This window comes from Erpetoichthys calabaricus, chromosome 14 (genome assembly GCF_900747795.2).
Source record: "Erpetoichthys calabaricus chromosome 14, fErpCal1.3, whole genome shotgun sequence".
In the NCBI taxonomy this organism is placed as follows: Eukaryota; Metazoa; Chordata; class Cladistia; order Polypteriformes; family Polypteridae; genus Erpetoichthys; species Erpetoichthys calabaricus.
The window spans coordinates 30,370,111-30,389,120 of record NC_041407.2 but is presented as its reverse complement, the minus strand read 5'-3'; the positions used below and the strand labels follow the sequence as shown (position 1 = coordinate 30,389,120).

The window sequence follows — 19,010 nt, the reverse complement described above, 5'->3', positions numbered from 1 at the left end:
TTTCGCACTCAATCTGCTCTTGCCAGAAACATCTGACACCAGCACCACAGCTGAGGCTTGCCTAGATCCTGGACGATGCACTCTAGAAAGCTATAGAACACACAGGATGTTTTTAGACAATTCACTGTCAACTAGGTTGCTGGCTCCACTCCATCTGTAAGTTCTGAGACTGGGTGACTTATGTCCTGGGTATGACATTAAACTGCATCCGGCCCTGCAAGCGTTCCTCCAACTTGCAGGGGAACCATGGAGGTTGGTGGCTGGATTGGCACTCCAGCCACTGTAAAAAAAAACTTCACGCAGCTCTGAGACGACAGAAAGGACTGCTTTCTGTGGGAGTAGCTCTGCTGCAGGCACTCATAAGAAGGCTGCTTGCATTATGAAGGGGATGGGGTCAGGCCTGTCGGGGATCAGAACTGGTGTGGTGCTGAGGCACCACCCACTGCACGGCAGCACTCGGGTCCCAATTTGAGGTGGCCCATCCAGGTAGGAAAGTGGAATGTCTTGTGTCTCCGGTACGATGATCATCTTCCTCTGCTGTCGGAGGAGGTGCGTAAACTGCACATTTCAGTAGCAGCACTCTCTGAGGTGCGCAGACCTGGGACTTGCCAGATCTCTGTAGCTGGGCACACCTTTTATTAGTCTGGTCGCTCTGATGGCTGTCATACTCAGGGAGTAGCTGTTGCTGTAGCAGACCGGCTTCTTCTGATGGTGTTTGATGTCACTACTTTCAACGAGCATATTATGAGACTCAGATTACGGCACTCTCTGGGTGCCTTGTCTGTTGCCTCAGTGTATGCTCCAACCGTGGTGAGTGATGTCTCAGTGAGGGAGACGTTTTATTCAAATCAACTTCACTCAGTAGTTGATGGGTGCCTGTGAGGTGACACTCCTCTGGTCATGGATGACTTCAGTACAACCACTGGCACTGACAGGGTTGGCTATGAGGATTGCCTTGGTCCCCATGGGTCTGGTGACTGTGGTTAAAGTGGCTCCATGTTCCTTGCTTTTGCAAAAGGTCAGGGGCTGTGAAACACTGAATCCTGGTTCCAGCGCCCTGAGGTGCATCGTTGGACTTGGTGTTCTAGTACTGGTGGTGCGGTGAAGGAGATCAATCTCATACTCGTGGGCAGACGCTGGAGGCTCTTACAAAACTGCAGGGTCTACAGAACTACCAAGATTGTTAATTCTGACCACAGGCTTGTTGTTGCTACTCTGAAGATCCAACTTAGGTCCAGTAGGTTACCACCTACTAGGAAAATGAGGCTAGACCTGGTCAGAATCCATAATCAGGCTGTTTCTGACAAGCTTGCACACAATTTGTGAGGAATTTATAGATTTGGGTGCAACTGCTAATCCTAATGTGATGTGGGGGACCTTCAGTGTTCCCAGAAGGAGGTGTCTCATCTAGCAGGGCACTCTGAATATCATCGAGATGAGTCTTCGAGCAGCAGTTTAAAGCTGATCCTCCGGCTAGGATGTTGCATATCACTGGGTCCACAGTTCTTGAGGCTGATCCTCCAATTAGCTGTGAACCACTCAAACTCACTGAGATTGCACAGGTGGTGACCCAGCTGAGGGTAGGGAAGGGATATGTAGTATCTGGGGTGAACTTCTCCAGGCAGGTGGTAAGGCTGTCCTTTGGGACACTGGCATCACCCCAACTGACTGGAAAACAGGACTTGTCGTCCGTATCTGAAAAAGAAAGGGTGATTACAGGGGGATAAAACTGCTCTTGGTGCCAGGTAAGGTCGTCCACAATAGGATCGGTGATCACTTGCTCACCTACCAGTGACCGAAGCACTCTGGTTTTTCGCCTAAGAAGTCTACCATTGACTGCATCCTGGCACTGAGGGTTCTCATGGAGCACAAACACAAATAACAGCGGAGTTTCTTTGCAGCCTTTGTCCCTTCTTGTAAAGTGTTCAACTCAGTTAATCGAGCCCTGTGGGCCATCCTGAGACTTTGCGGCATCCCCTCAAGGTTACTGGATATCATGGCCGGCCTGTACACTGTACTGTGAGTTCTGAGCAGAGTGGAGGCAGAAACGCTGCGTTTTTCCCAGTTGATTCTGGGGTTCGTCAGGGGTGTGTTATTGCTGCTATTTTGTTCAATACTTGCATGAACTGGGTGCTGGGCAAGGTCGTGGGGTCCAGCGGCTGTGGGCATCTGTTGGTGAAGAAAGATTCACAGATCTTGACTTCGCTGACGACACTGTGATTTTTCGAAGTCAACGGAGGCTCTGATCAGGGCTCTCGAGAGACTGAGCGAGGAGTCTGAGTGTCTGGGCTTGCAAGTGTACTGGATAAAAAACAAGATCCAGGCCTTTAATGACCTTTTAGGCACAGCCATCAGCAGTGTGTCTGTCTGCAGAGAGAGTGTCGACTTTGTCGAAAGGTTTACTTACCTTGGCAGTGACATTCCTGTCTCTGGTGACTCTTCCTATGAAGTCAGTAGACGGATTGGGAGAGCATGGGGGGGTTCAAGAAGTCGCTGGAAAGGGGTGTGTGGGGCTCCTGATATCTTTGTAAAAGGACAAAAGTCAAAGTCTTTAGAGTCCTGATGCTTCCTGTCTTGCTATATTGTTGCGAGACATGGATGATATCCAGTGACCTGAGATGAAGACTGGACTCCTTTGGTATTGTGTCTTTTCGGAGAATCCTTGGGTATCGCTGGTTTGTGTTGAATGAGCGGTTGCCCATGGAGTCCTGAATGGGGCACATTAACTACATTGTGAGGGAGCATCAGTTACGGCACTACAGTCATGTGGCATGATTCCCCGAGAGTGATCCAGCTCATAAGATCCTCATTGCTGGGGACCCGAGTGGCTGGACCAGGCCAAGGGGATGCTCATGTAACACCTGGCTGTGGCAGATAGAGGGTCATTTCCGGAGGGTGGGACTGGACTGCGTGTCTGCCTGGGGGGTTGCCAACCAGGATCCTGAGCTGTTTCAACATTTGGTGGGTGCGGCAATGCACTGTACCAGTGCATGCTTCCCAACCTGACCTGACCTGAAATTTAGCAGATACAAAATACAAAATGTTGCTTTAGTTGCCTCACATTTTTATGCAATCGTTTTGTTCACCCCACTGAATTAAAGCTGAAAGTCTGCACTTCAACTGCATCTGAGTTGTTTCATTTAAAATTCATTGTGGTAATGTACAGAACCAAAATGAGAAAAAAGTTGTCTCCGTCCAAATATTTATGGACCTGACTGTACATACAATTTAGCACATTATAAATTACTTTTTAGTAATGTTTTTTTAAGCATGGGTTAATTCTTCATATTTGATCAACTTTCTTGTCCCCAAGTCAAAGTTTTTTAACTGTCTTCAGAATACTCTGTAAAAAAGCAAAAATATAAAAAATGCAATTAATGATTGCAATAGCAAAATGTTCAGCCATTTCAGTAAACTTAATGTATAGGCTCAAGTACTACATGGTAAACAGTACAGACGGAATACGGTAAAACTAAGTTTACAGTATTTGGGAAGATCATTTAAAATTGTGTCTCTTATTTTGCTTCTTTATTTTGTAATACCTGTCATGAAAAGAATGGCCAATTATGCTTAAATTCCTAAACTTATTTCCATTTTAACAATATCAATAGTTTAAAAATGAAAACAAGGCATACCTGTGTAATGAGAAAACCTGCATCCTTTAAATTTTCAATGATATCAAAATGATCCTTGTTAGATACATCTTCCAAGGTAACATTCAGACCTACAGATTTCAATGCCTGTAAAATATAGAGAATGGAAATTTTAAGAAACTGTGTTATCACTACACAAGATGATAACACATACAAAAAGTTTTGATATATTTTATGTCAAGTAACACCCTTTTAAATGTCTTATTCCTTTACCTAATTAGGTCACTTCATAATACTGTATAATGAAATTAACTCTTTTTCCGCATGGATAAAAAACAATTACAAATTTATGTAAATTTATTTCTACTCAGTCTTCATCTCTTAATGTGTTTTTTTTGAAGAGTGGATTGTAAGAAAACTGCTGATATACTACTTATTACCTTCAAAATTTTAAACACTTCTATCATGTAGGTGTTTGCTTAAGATGAAAGATTTCAAATGAAAGGGGTGTTTTATTACTAACTAGTAAGTTATTTTACAAGGTTTAGATGCTATCTGTGTCCACACAAAATAAATACTGAAAATGTCAGTGCCACACAAAAATAATTCTAATAATGGCAACATAAAGCATCATAAATAATCAGAAAAACACTAAGTAAATGATAAAACAAAACTGGAACTTCTGACACAGCTCTTTCCTTCTGATGTTCTTTAGGTTTAAACAGGTGTCTCAGATAACATTAAGTAATTTGGGAGTGAGCATGTACTTTCTTGGCCAGAACACAAAACGTTTTCAGGTACATAATCCCACCAATGAACCACACATTCCATGTAACAACTAGTATTGATTGATGAAATTCACCAAAATTTTCTCAGAGAATATGCTATGTTTGCCTTTGTTCACCAAATATTTTCCTGGAAATTTGCCAACTTAGGTAAACTTAGGTGATACTTTGTGAGGCTAGTGTAACATCACAGAGCTATAGCAGCCATGTGCGCGCATTGTTACTTTAATGCCAGGCATACACAATGTGATTTTTAGAAATTGTGTGCAAGCAACTACTCACACTGCGTGACAGAGATGCCAGTCGTATATGTACTCAAACTATGTGATCACATTTGGTTTGATAGACATTCCACAATGTGGGTGCTCAGACTATATGTTTACATGGCCCCGATAAAAGTTTTACCCATTCTCAAAAATATGATGGCCACAGGCTTCTCAAACTGTTAACAAAAAAAAAAAGATGTGCACCCGGGCCTATTACTGCACTGTGCTCTGAATGTACAAAGAAAAGAAAAAGGTGTAACTGGTGTAATGCATATGGTTTAGCTGCAGGTAATGTGGTTTGTCTATTTATTTCGGTCTGTTTATTTCGACTTCTTCGAGTAAAGGTTTCCTAAGATGCCTTTGTCATTGGCCATTTAGTTCTATATGTGTTGGTATATATTTATACTTTTGAAATAAAAAATGTGAAAATGTGCATGACAACGGCAATATCCAAAGTATAATATACTGTGATCAATGCACAATTATATTTTACAGTGATATCAGAAAATCGTCTCATTGCCAATGTGACTATTACTGAGTCAGGGTTAGCTGCAGAGATGGGGATGAGTATAACATAGAGGGATTCACATTTTTAGGAATGATAGACAGGAAAGGAAGTGGGGTTACTGTTTATGCCAAACAGAATTTAAACACAAGTCCTCTTCAGTTGGACAATGACCTACGTCTTATTGAGGACATGTGGCTTCATCTGGAAAGCATTAGCAGAATTAGCTGATGTGAACAGTGGTACTCTACAGGGTGTGATATAGCGGGTCTGCAGCTCTAAACGGATGGCCAGTTTTTAAAATAAATAATCGCCGCACTTGCAGCTTAAGGAGGGGGTGTAGTAGTGTGGCCGGAGTGGTTCCTGGGCGTGATACGGGTGTGGCCGTTTCCGCACTGAAGTGCACAGGTGCGGGATCGCCTGTGTCTGTAATTAACGGAGGGAGCTGCTAATCACCACACCTGTGCCACATCCCTATTATAAAAAAAAAGGAGTCCAAGTGTGGAGGGGGAGAAAAATAAAGATCCAAGACAGGACAGAGGTTAGAGAAAGAGGACGACAGGAGAAGAAAAGAGCTGGTACGGGTGTGAGTGAGCGAGCAGGAACAGCAGGCTTGCTGGTGAATGCAGGCAGCCAAGAGGAGAGCCATGAAAGAGTGTTTGGCCAACACTCATGGGCAGTAAGAAGTGGTCACTCCAGTTGAGCAATCACAAGGAGCTGGAGTGTCCTGGAACGTGGGTGGCTCACTGCAGAAGGCAACAGGAGTCAGAGGAGGCTTGGAAGGGAGACCCCAGTGTGAATGGCCTGGTCGTTGGGGACCCAAGTCTCGGCCCAGAGGATGAGCTGCACAGAGCCAGTGGACAGCAGGCTACCGGACCAGCAGGAAAAGGTCAGCTGCAGCTGCAGGTTGGGGGACTCCCCTGTTGCAAAGCCTGATGGGCGAAGATGTAGCCAGAGTCAAAACACCAAAGGTCAACAAACTCTCTTAAAACTTGACAAAGCCACTATTCTGTAGCTTTATCTGTACTATATAAGTGCATATTGATTTATTCATGGCAGCACGGTGGCGCAGTGGGTAGCGCTGCTGCCTCGCAGTTGGGAGACCTGGGGTTGCTTCCCGGGTCCTCCCTGCATGGAGTTTGCATGTTCTCCCCGTGTCTGCATGGGTTTCCTCTGGGCACTCTGGTTTCCTCCCACAGTCCAAAGACATGCAGGTTAGGTGCATTGGCGATTCTAAATTGGCCCTAGTGTGTGCTTGGTGTGTTTGTGTGTGTCCTGCGGTGGGTTGGCACCCTGCCCGGGATTGGTTCCTGCCCTGTGTTGGCTGGGATTGGCTCCAGCAGACCCCCGTGACCCTGTGTTTGGATTCAGCGGGTTGGAAAATGGATGGATGATTTATTCATTCTTACACTTATTTAAGTCTAATTTAGCAGGTCATACGTTAGACTTAGTAATTACTAAAGGACTAAAAGTTGATATAAAGCAGGTCATTGATATTGGTCTATCAGACCATTTTCTTCTACTCTTTAACATAGAAATAATGATAGAAAACACTCATGAGAAGCATATTGTTAAAAAACGCAGCTTTAAAACTTTCAAACATTCTAACCAATCAGTCCGTTTATAGTGCCAACTATAATAGCGAGGAGAATGTAAATAGTAAAGGTGGAAAGATTTAATACTAAAGTGAGGGCTGCTGTTGACTTAGTTGCACCTGAAAAGACAGTTAAAAAATCTTCTAGCATTGTTATACCATGGAAGACCCAAAGAGTGTCTGATTTAAAGAGAACATGCCGTAGAGCTGAGCGTAAATGGAGGAAAACTAAACTAACTATTGACTATGAAATATTAAAAGTTAAAATAACAGAATACAATGACACAGTCTGTCTTGAGAGGCGCTGCTATTTCTCTAAGATTATAAATAACAATGCTAGTAATCCCAGAGTCTTATTTTCGACAACTGATCATCTGTTAAACCCAGGTAACTCAAAGGAATGCCTCCTAAGTACTTCCAGTAAAACCTGTGAGGCTATCGCTGTATTTTTCAATCAAAAAATTAATGATATTAGAAATAACATAGTATATCTCCCCAACACTAAGGATCCTCCTAAACCCCAGTACCCCATAATAAACAAATTAAAGTCTTTCACTAGGATAGATTTACCTGATTTACATAAAATAATTTCTCAAATGAAACCCTCCACCTGTGCCCTTGACCCAATACCAACAAATTTTTTCAAAGAAGTATCGGGCGTGCTTATTGATAATGTTCTTGACATAGTAAATTCGTCATTAGATACGGGGGTCTTCCCAGACTGTCTTAAGACTGCGGTAGTTAAACCCCTACTTAAGAAAAATAATCTCGATCCCTCTGCTCTTGAAAATTATAGACCCATCTCTAACCTGCCTTTCTTAAGTAAAATTCTAGAGAAGGCAGTCATTATACAGTTAAATGAGCACCTCAATAAACATGCTATTCTTGATAAATTTCAGTCAGGTTTTAGAACAAATCACAGCACAGAAACTGCACTCGTTAACACTAGAATTACCAGAGCCTACGAAAAAACTCGTAAATCCGTCCCACCTTAAATCGCGTCTTAAATCCGTTTGCACCTCTCCGCCAGAGTCCTTTGTCATCTAAATGTGCTGATAAACACAAGCTTCTAGCAGCCAGCTATTCCATCCCCCCACCGACTTAGAATGAACTTCTCTCCTAGCTCAAGCCTTGCCTTGATTTGATTACCTGGGATTGAAGTGGAGTTTTACAGTGGAAATAATTCTAGCGTTATTTGGAATTCACGCATTTCATGTGTGTTCCATTTCTATAGTAGGCTGTGCAAACACATTTTTAAAACAGAAACGTTTTTCATATTCTAATAGTAAATGACAAAATGTAGGCATAAACTATATAACGTATGAAGCCTGAAGTCCATATATCAAAGAAACACTTTCACAAAAGGTACAAATAAGAGAACACGTGCGCTTTCATTCAAAACATTTTTTAAAAAAAAAGCCGCGTTAGCATGCCACATTGACACACTTATTACAACCGCCGCGGTGGCGTAATGGTATCAGCTCCTGACTGGGGATCAGAGGGTGGCGAGTTCGATCCCGCACAGCTCCACTTCGAGAAATGGACTGCATTTATTCTTACAATTTTAGAATAACAACATAAATTTGATTTCAGTCTGTAACAGCCGGTGTAACTTATGATACTGGTAAAGGTTAGCCTTTTTTTTTTTTTTTTTTTTAAATTCACTTTTCATTCTCGCAGTCGCATTCAGAATCAATCCATACAACCCCATCTGACACAGCTGGTTTCACATAAAAAAAAGTGCACTTTTATTCAAGACTATAACCGAAGAATAAAGAAAGCAAGTTACAGTTGGTGGTTGATACGACAACTTGCGTGGTGCAATGTTAAGAACTGCTGATTTCCGATCCGTGCTATATAAAATCATCACATTCAAATATTAACAGTTCCCACACACCCAAGGTCCGCCATTCCTACATTTACGACATGTGTACTTGTTGCAGTGTACACACCTCTCTGTGCTATGGTTTCTATTACAGTGAATGAGCACCTGACACTGTACTTTCTTCCTGGGGGAAGCTGAGGTCTTAGAACGGAAGTTTGTTGATGCTGTATCATCTTTTCTTTTTCCATCGCCTTTTCCTGTAAGAAGCGACGACGAAGTTCCTCTGCAAGGTGAGCCATGAACACTCTTCTTTTCTCAGCGGACCCCGTGCATGCCTTATACAGTACGTGTGCGTTCATCGCTGCTAGGTCAAGGATGTTGTAGAACACAGCAACCGGCCACCTGCGTGTTCCTGTTCGCACTGAACAAGCACGCGCCTTCTGGTCCATGATGTCAACGCCACGCTGGGGAAAAAAGAAAGACAAATATATGTGACATTTTGAAGAAATCATTTTATCACCAGAATAGCACCAGAATACTTCGTCACACTAATATGTTTTTCATTAGCATACCTTCATGTGGTTGTAGTCTGTGACCGTGTTTGTTTTTTTTTTTTTTTATCTTGCCCAATCTCCACATCATGGTGCATTGTGCTGAGAATGCAGACAGACTTCATCTTTTTGGGCACATACACTGTCAGCATGGCACTGGGAGATCTAAACACCAGCGTGGAGAATTGTTCGTGTACTGAACTGACTTTAGCTGCAGGTGGAAGTTCCCGTCGCACTTTATTCATCGTGCCAAGCAGAGTTGTATTGCGGTGCAGCAGTCTATTAGCCAGCGAAAGTGACGTGAAGAAGTTGTCTGTTGTTACGGTTCTGCCTTTTTGGATTGCGGCAGATTTGGAGACAAAGTACATGTGCAATGCCACTCCTTATTTAGGAAAAGATCCCAGTCGTCCCACGGGAGAAAGACTTTCCGAGTCTGTGGTCATAAAGCTTATGGAGCCATTTCTGGACAAAGGCAGAACCGTAACAACAGACAACTTCTTCACGTCACTTTCGCTGGCTAATAGACTGCTGCACCGCAATACAACTCTGCTTGGCACCATGAATAAAGTGCGACGGGAACTTCCACCTGCAGCTAAAGTCAGTTCAGTACACGAACAATTCTCCACGCTGGTGTTTAGATCTCCCAGTGCCATGCTGACAGTGTATGTGCCCAAAAAGATGAAGTCTGTCTGCATTCTCAGCACAATGCACCATGATGTGGAGATTGGGCAAGATAAAAAAAAAAAAAAACAAACACGGTCACAGACTACAACCACATGAAGTTATGCTAATGAAAAACATATTAGTGTGACGAAGTATTCTGGTGCTATTTTGGTGATAAAATGATTTCTTCAAAATGTCACATATATTTGTCTTTCTTTTTTCCCCAGCGTGGCGTTGACATCATGGACCAGAAGGCGCGTGCTTGTTCAGTGCGAACAGGAACACGCAGGTGGCCGGTTGCTGTGTTCTACAACATCCTTGACCTAGCAGCGATGAACGCACACGTACTGTATAAGGCATGCACGGGGTCCACTGAGAAAAGAAGAGTGTTCATGGCTCACCTTGCAGAGGAACTTCGTCGTCGCTTCTTACAGGAAAAGGCGATGGAAAAAGAAAAGATGACACAGCATCAACAAACTTCCGTTCTAAGACCTCAGCTTCCCCCAGGGAAGAAAGTACAGTGTCAGGTGCTCATTCACTGTAATAGGAACCATAGCACAGAGAGGTGTGTACACTGCAACAAGTACACATGTCGTAAATGTAGGAATGGCGGACCTTGGGTGTGTGGGAACTGTTAATATTTGAATGTGATGATTTTATATAGCACGGATTGGAAATCAGCAGTTCTTAACATTGCACCACGCAAGCTGTCGTATCAACCACCAACTGTAACTTGCTTTCTTTATTCTTCGGCTATAGTCTTGAATAAAAGTGCACTTTTATTTATGTGAAACCAGCTGTGTCAGATGGGGTTGTATGGATTGATTCTGAATGCGACTGCGAGAATGAAAAGTGAATTAAAAAAAAAAGAAAAAAAAAAGGCTAACCTTTACCAGTATCATAAGTTACACCGGCTGTTACAGACTGAAATCAAATTTATGTTGTTATTCTAAAATTGTAAGAATAAATGCAGTCCATTTCTCGAAGTGGAGCCGTGCGGGATCAAACTCGCCACCCTCTGATCCCCAGTCAGGAGCTGATACCATTACGCCACCGCGGCGGTTGTAATAAGTGTGTCAATGTGGCATGCTAACGCGGCTTTTTTTTTTTAAAATGTTTTGAATGAAAGCGCACGTGTTCTCTTATTTGTACCTTTTGTGAAAGTGTTTCTTTGATATATGGACTTCAGGCTTCATACGTTATATAGTTTATGCCTACATTTTGTCATTTACTATTAGAATATGAAAAACGTTTCTGTTTTAAAAATGTGTTTGCACAGCCTACTATAGAAATGGAACACACATGAAATGCGTGTATTCCAAATAACGCTAGAATTATTTCCACTGTAAAACTCCACTTCAATCCCAGGTAATCAAATCAAGGCAAGGCTTGAGCTAGGAGAGAAGTTCATTCTAAGTCGGTGGGGGGATGGAATAGCTGGCTGCTAGAAGCTTGTGTTTATCAGCACATTTAGTTGATAAAGGACTCTGGCGGAGAGGTGCAAACGGATTTAAGACGCGATTTAAGGTGGGACGGATTTACGAGTTTTTTCGTAGGCTCTGGTAATTCTAGTGTTAAAGTAGTAAATGACTTGCGGGTAAATGCAGACAGAGGCCATTTATCTGTTCTCATCCTTTTAGATCTGAGTGCCGCATTTGACACCATTGATCATAATATTCTTAAGAATCGCCTTAGTCAATGGGTGGGCCTCTCTGGCAGTGTCTTAAATTGGTTTGAATCCTACCTGGCAGGGAGAAAATTCTTTGTTAGTTGTGGTAATTATAACTCAAAGACACATGATATCCTATATGGTGTTCCAGAAGGCTCTATCCTGGGTCCACTGCTCTTCTCAATCTACATGCTTCCATTAGGTCAGATTATCTCAGGGCACAACGTGAGCTACCACAGCTATGCTGATGACACACAGCTGTATTTATCAATAGCACCTGATGACCCCAAATCTCTTGATTCGCTAACACAATGTCTAACTTGTATCTCAGAATGGATGAATAGTAACTTTCTCAAATTAAATAAAGAAAAAACCGAAATCTTAGTGATTGGCAATAATGGATACAATGAGGCTATTAGAAATAAACTGGATGCATTAGGATTAAAAGTCAAATCGGAGGTAAAAAGCTTAGGGGTAACCGTTGATTGTAATCTGAATTTTAAATCGCATATTAATCAGATCACTAGGACAGCATTTTTTCACCTAAGAAACATAGCAAAAGTTAGACCTCTTATATCATCGAAAGATGCAGAGAAATTAGTTCATGCGTTTGTTTTCAGTCGGCTAGATTACTGTAACGCAGTCCTCTCAGGTCTACCCAAAAAAGACATCAATCGTTTGCAACTAGTGCAGAATGCAGCTGCCAGAATCCTTACCAGGAAAAGAAAATCCGAACACATTTCTCCAGTTTTGATGTCACTACACTGGTTACCTGTGTCATTCAGAATTGACTTTAAAATTCTGCTTATGGTTTATAAAGCTTTAAATAATCTCGCCCCGGTTTATATATCGGAATGTCTGACACCTTATATTCCAAATCGTAACCTCAGATCCTCAACTGAGTGTCTCCTTAGAATTCCAAGAGCAAAACTTAAAAGAAGTGGTGAGGCGGCCTTCTGCTGTTATGCACCTAAAATCTGGAATAGCCTGCCAGTAGGAATTCGCCAGGTTAATACAGTGGAGCACTTTAAAAAACTACTGAAAACACATTATTTTAACATGGCCTTCTCATAACTTCACTGTAATTTAATCCTGATACTCTGTATATCCAATTCATTATAATAACTATTCATTCAAAATCTGTACTAACCCCTACTCTCTCTTCTGTTTCCTTTTCCGGTGTCCTGTTGGTGGTGGCGTGCGCCACCACCATCTACCCAAAGCACCATGATGTTCCAACAATGATGGATGGATTAAAAGCCAGAAGTCTGTATGACCATCAGCATCAAGTGACTCCGTAAAAAACCCGAACTACAAAGAGGACTATTTCATTTATGTTAGGTAGAATGCCCAGAGGGGACTGGGCGGTCTCGTGGCCTGGAACCCCTACAGATTTTATTTTTTTCTCCAGCCTTCTGGAGTTTTTTTTTGTTTTTTCTGTCCACCCTGGCCATCGGACCTTACTCCTTTCTATGTTAACTAATGTTGTCTTATTTTAATTTCTTATTTTGTCTTTTATTTTTCTTCTCTTCATTATGTAAAGCACTTTGAGCTACTTTGTATGAAAATGTGCTATATAAATAAATGTTGTTGTTGTTGTTATTATTTTTCATTTTCTTTGCATCTTACAAAGCACTTTGAGCTGCATGTTTTGTATGAAATATGCTATAAAAGTAAACGTGTTGTTGTGCCTCAATATATCATCTGAGTTAACCTTGTTTGTCAAATATCTTTATATAAAATCTACCGTGCGGCCAGCTTAGGCGAACATTCTTTCCCCAGCATTTGATTATGCTTTGCAAGGCCAGCGTGACATCACAAAGCTATATAAGCAGTGGTAACAACCGCTGTCTTCTAATCAAGAGGTTGTGGGTTTGATTCCCGAGCCCTCCACTTATCATTTTGAGTAGTGAGCTGCTATTTTTATTATTATTATACAATAAAAACATACATTTGATTTTAATCTGTAACAGCCGGTATAAATTTATGGTACTTGTAAAAGTTAGTGTTTTTTTTTTTTTTTAGTCACGTTCACACTCTCAACTCCCTATCTGATGCTGTTAGTTTTCAAATATAGACAGTGTATAACAAACTTGTTACCAAAGCACCAACCAAGCGGACATATATACTGTACCTTGTACACTAAGCTAATTTATTTTTCTTGGGTTATACAGTGGTGTGAAAAACTATTTGCCCCCTTCCTGATTTCTTATTCTTTTGCATGTTTGTCACACAAAATGTTTCTGATCATCAAACACATTTAACCATTAGTCAAATATAACACAAGTAAACACAAAATGCAATTTTTAAATGATGGTTTTTATTATTTAGGGAGAAAAAAAATCCAAACCTACATGGCCCTGTGTGAAAAAGTAATTGCCCCCTTGTTAAAAAATAACCTAACTGTGGTGTATCACACCTGAGTTCAATTTCCGTAGCCACCCCCAGGCCTGATTACTGCCACACCTGTTTCAATCAAGAAATCACTTAAATAGGAGCTGCCCGACACAGAGAAGTAGACCAAAAGCACCTCAAAAGCTAGACATCATGCCAAGATCCAAAGAAATTCAGGAACAAATGAGAACAGAAGTAACTGAGATCTATCAGTCTGGTAAAGGTTATAAAGCCATTTCTAAAGCTTTGGGACTCCAGTGAACCACAGTGAGAGCCATTATCCACAAATGGCAAAAACATGGAACAGTGGTGAACCTTCCCAGGAGTGGCCGGCCGACCAAAATTACCCCAAGAGCGCAGAGACGACTCATCCGAGAGGTCACAAAAGACCCCAGGACAACGTCAAAAGAACTGCAGGCCTCACTTGCCTCAATTAAGATCAGTGTTCACGACTCCACCATAAGAAAGAGACTGGGCAAAAACGGCCTGCATGGCAGATTTCCAAGACGCAAACCACTGTTAAGCAAAAAGAACATTAGGGCTCGTCTCAATTTTGCTAAGAAACATCTCAATGATTGCCAAGACTTTTGGGAAAATACCTTGTGGACTGATGAGTCAAAAGTTGAACTTTTTGGAAGGCAAATGTCCCGTTACATCTGGCATAAAAGGAACACAGCATTTCAGAAAAAGAACATCATACCAACAGTAAAATATGGTGGTGGTAGTGTGATGGTCTGGGGTTGTTTTGCTGCTTCAGGACCTGGAAGGCTTGCTGTGATAGATGGAACCATGAATTCTACTGTCTACCAAAAAATCCTGAAGGAGAATGTCCGGCCATCTGTTCGTCAACTCAAGCTGAAGCGATCTTGGGTGCTGCAACAGGACAATGACCCAAAACACACCAGCAAATCCACCTCTGAATGGCTGAAGAAAAACAAAATGAAGACTTTGGAGTGGCCTAGTCAAAGTCCTGACCTGAATCCAATTGAGATGCTATGGCTTGACCTTAAATAGGCGGTTCATGCTAGAAAACCCTCAAATAAAGCTGAATTACAACAATTTTGCAAAGATGAGTGGGCCAAAATTCCTCCAGAGCGCTGTAAAAGACTCATTGCAAGTTATCGCAAACGCTTGATTGCAGTTATTGCTGCTAAGGGTGGCCCAACCAGTTATTAGGTTCAGGGGGCAATTACTTTTTCACACAGGGCCATGTAGGTTTAGATTTTTTTTTCTCCCTAAATAATAAAAACCACCATTTACAAACTGCATTTTGTGTTTACTTGTGTTATATTTGACTAATGGTTAAATGTGTTTGATGATCAGAAACATTTTGTGTGACAAACATGCAAAAGAATAAGAAATCAGGAAGGAGGCAAATAGTTTTTCACACCACTGTATTCTTGAATAAAAGTGCACTTGTTTGGTTATACTTGTACCTTTTGTGAAAGTGTTACTTGATATTTGGACTTCAGTCTTCACACATTATACACTACATGTCTACATTTTGTCAACTATTACTAAAACATGAAAAACGTTTCTGTTTCTGCTATGTATTCAACAACTACTGCCACGCATTTCCTGTCATCCTACATATACATAGATTGTTGTAGACAAGGAACACACATAAAATGTATGCATTCCAAATGACGATATATTATTTACCCTCTATAATTCCAGGCACCTCACACCCAGATAAACACACTTGAGCTCTGAGAATCTTCATTGCGACTTGAGCTGCGTCAGTGAGGGGATGGGAGAGCAGGCTGCTTGCTGCTTGTGCTGCCTGACACGTTTGCAAAACAAAAGACATTGATGGAGATGTGTGAAGGAATTTAAGGTGGCCCCGGATTACAGGTTTTTTCATAAGGCTTCAGGGATTCCAGTGTTAAAGGAGACCTTTCCCTTCCCTCATGTGAAAATATAGGACACTCTGTGAAATGATAAAAACTAAAGATTTATAACTATTTACAAGGTGTTTCTTTATTCTTGATGGAAGAAGACAATACAAAGCATTTCCATGACTTCAAAATGGTATGAGGCAATACACACAGCTGCTTTGTGGCATGGCCAATTTGTGTACCAAGAGTGGAGCTCTGTGAGCAAAATGATCTATATTTTATTTACTTATTGCTAGTTTGTGGCCATTTGTTGTATTCGTTCCCTCTGGGTCTTTTGTTGTTTGAGGTTCAAGAGAAAACTACAATATCTAATTCTTAATATTAGGTCTGTTGACCCATTCACTTTTCTTAGTCCTTTCAATCCTATTCTAACTTAAACTTTTGTGATCTGTTCTGTCCATATGACATGGTTTCTTATTATAATTGTACTTGTTTTAATGCACTTAATTATGATTGGTCCTCTAAAAAACATACAGGTTCTCACTGTTCACTGTACCCATGGTATATCCTAGACCTTAGGTTGTTGAGAACAACAGCTCTTTAGCTTAAAGGTCTCACTGTCCACTCTGAGGCTTGCAGTAAGCACATACTTAAGCACAGGAATTACTTAAATAAAGATTGTACCGCTTATTATTCTTCCAATATAAATAAAGATGGTAGCAACCTCAAGAATCTTTTATCCAGAATATTATTATTATTATTATTATTATTATTATTATTATTTACTCCTGGTTCTGGTGACCAATGTCAAGTTTTTTTTTACAGTTTTTTTGAGAACAGAATCAGTACCATCTATGAGTAATTTGCTCCTTTTCATTTTGCATGATAACCTTTTTATAGTTTCTGAGCCTTTGTGGACTGATTTTATCAGTACTGATCATTTGTGTACAACTGAGTTATTTTTAAAAATATACTAAATTTTAAAATTATCATCACAGATCAGTTTAAGTACCTAGGGGAAAACATCACAAATAAATATAAAGCTCTTTATCAACAAAATTTGCCGTCTGTATGGAAAAAATTAAGCAAGACTTGCATAGATGGTCAACCCTTCATCTCAATTTAGCTGCAAGAATTAACATTGTTAACATGAATATCCTTCCTAAGCTTCTCTTTTTATTTCAAAACATTCCAATATACATCAATAGATCATCTTTTAAGAAATTAGACTTAACCATAACTTCATTTATTTGGAATTCAAAACATGCACATATCCAAAGGGCGACCCTACAAAGACCTAAGGCGGAAGGCGGCATGGCACTACCTAACTTTCAATTTTATTACTGGGCAGCAAACATACAAACTATAAAAACCTGGACATAGACATAAATAGACAAACATAGAAATAAAATCCTGCTGTACTTCTTTATATTCCTTGGTTTGCACCCCAATAAATACAAGTTATCACCAATATACAGTGCATCCGGAAAGTATTCACAGCGCATCACTTTTTCCACATTTTGTTATGTTACAGCCTTATTCCAAAATGGATTAAATTCATTATTTTCCTCAGAATTCTACACACAACACCCCATAATGACAACGTCAAAAAAGTTTACTTGAGATTTTTGCAAATTTATTAAAAATAAAAAAACTGAGAAAGCACATGTACATAAGTATTCACAGCCTTTGCCATGAAGCTCAAAATTGAGCTCAGGTGCGTCCTGTTTCCCCTGATCATCCTTGAGATGTTTCTGCAGCTTAATTGGAGTCCACCTGTGGTAAATTCAGATGATTGGACATGATTTGGAAAGGCACACACCTGTCTATATAAGGTCCCACAGTTGACAGTTCATGTCAGAGCACAAACCAAGCATGAAGTCAAAGGAATTGTCTATAGACCTCCGAGACAGGATTGTCTCGAGGCACAAATCTGGGGAAGGTTACAGAAAAATTTCTGCTACTTTGAAGGTCCCAATGAGCACAGTGGCCTCCATCATCCAGAAGTGGAAGAAGTTTGAAACCACCAGGACTCTTCCTAGAGCTGGCTGGCCATCTAAACTGAGCGATCGGGGAAGAAGGGCCTTAGTCAGGGAGGTGACCAAGAACCCGAAGGTCACTCTGTCAGAGCTCTAGAGGTCCTCTGTGGAGAGAGGAGAACCTTCCAGAAGAACAACCATCTCTGCAGCAATCAACCAGTCAGGCCTGTATGGTAGAGTGGCCAGACGGAAGCCACTCCTTAGTAAAAGGTATATGGCAGCCCACCTGGAGTTTGCCAAAAGGCACCTGAAGGACTCTCAGACCATGAGAAAGAAAATTCTCTGGTCTGATGAGACAAAGATTGAACAGGCGTCACGTTTGGAGGAAACCAGGCACCGCTCATCACCAGGCCAATACCATCCCTACAGTGAAGTATGGTGGTGGCAGCATCATGCCGTGGGGATGTTTTTCAGTGGCAGGGACTGGGAGACTAGTCAGGATAAAGGGAAAGATGACTGCAGCAATATACAGAGACATCCTGGATGAAATCCTGCTCCAGACCGCTCTTGACCTCAGACTGGGGGGACGGTTCATCTTTCAGCAGGACAACGACCCTAAGCACACAGTCAAGATATCAAAGGAGTGGCTTCAGGACAACTCTGTGAATGTCCTTGAGTGGCCCAGCCAGACCCCAGACTTAAATCCGATTGAACATCTCTGGAGAGATCTTAAAATGGCTGTGCACCGACACTTCCCATCCAACCTGATGGAGCTTGAGAGGTGCTGCAAAGAGGAATGGGCGAAACTGGCCAAGGATAGGTGTGCCAAGCTTGTGGCATCATATTCAACAAGACTTGAGGCTATAATTGCTAACAAAGGTGCGTCAACAAAGTATTGAGCAAAGGCTGTGAATACTTATGTACATGTGATTTCTCAGTTTTTTTATTTTTAATAAATTTGCAAAAAGCCTCAAGTAAACTTTTGACAAACATACAAAACCCAATTGTGCTTCACTCAATCAGAATATGGAACCAATGTAGGAAGCATTTTAAGATAGAGAAGCTTTTATCTGTGGCACCTCTGCAAGAGAACCACCTTTTCCCACGCTCTCAAACGTACACAGTTTTTAATGCCTGGAAAACATTCAGGATTAAATCACTTAGACATCTGTAAATAGACAATGTTTTTGCATCCTACGAACAATTACACTCCAAATTTAACTTACTAGCAACACATTTCTTTCACTATCTTCAAATTAGAAACTTTGTTAAACAGAACCTGCCCAATTTTCCTCACCTCCCACCTACCTCTATGCTCAGTTTTGAGGACTCAGACTGTATTTCTGTA

General features: G+C 41.2%; 1 protein-coding gene across 3 annotated transcripts in view; it reads right to left on the bottom strand.

Moving 5' to 3' along the window:
- Positions 1-3,041: 3,041 nt before the first annotated feature.
- Positions 3,042-19,010, bottom strand: part of afmid (arylformamidase) — a 142,814-nt gene continuing 126,845 nt past the window's right edge. For all 3 annotated transcript variants that reach the window (XM_028791821.2, XM_028791818.2, XM_028791819.2), the window contains 2 exons: positions 3,636-3,740; positions 3,042-3,343 (listed from right to left, as the gene is read on the bottom strand). In XM_028791821.2, the coding sequence (XP_028647654.1) occupies positions 3,314-3,343; positions 3,636-3,740 (135 nt within the window). In that variant the 3' untranslated portion in view covers positions 3,042-3,313. The remainder of the gene's footprint in view (positions 3,344-3,635; positions 3,741-19,010) is intronic.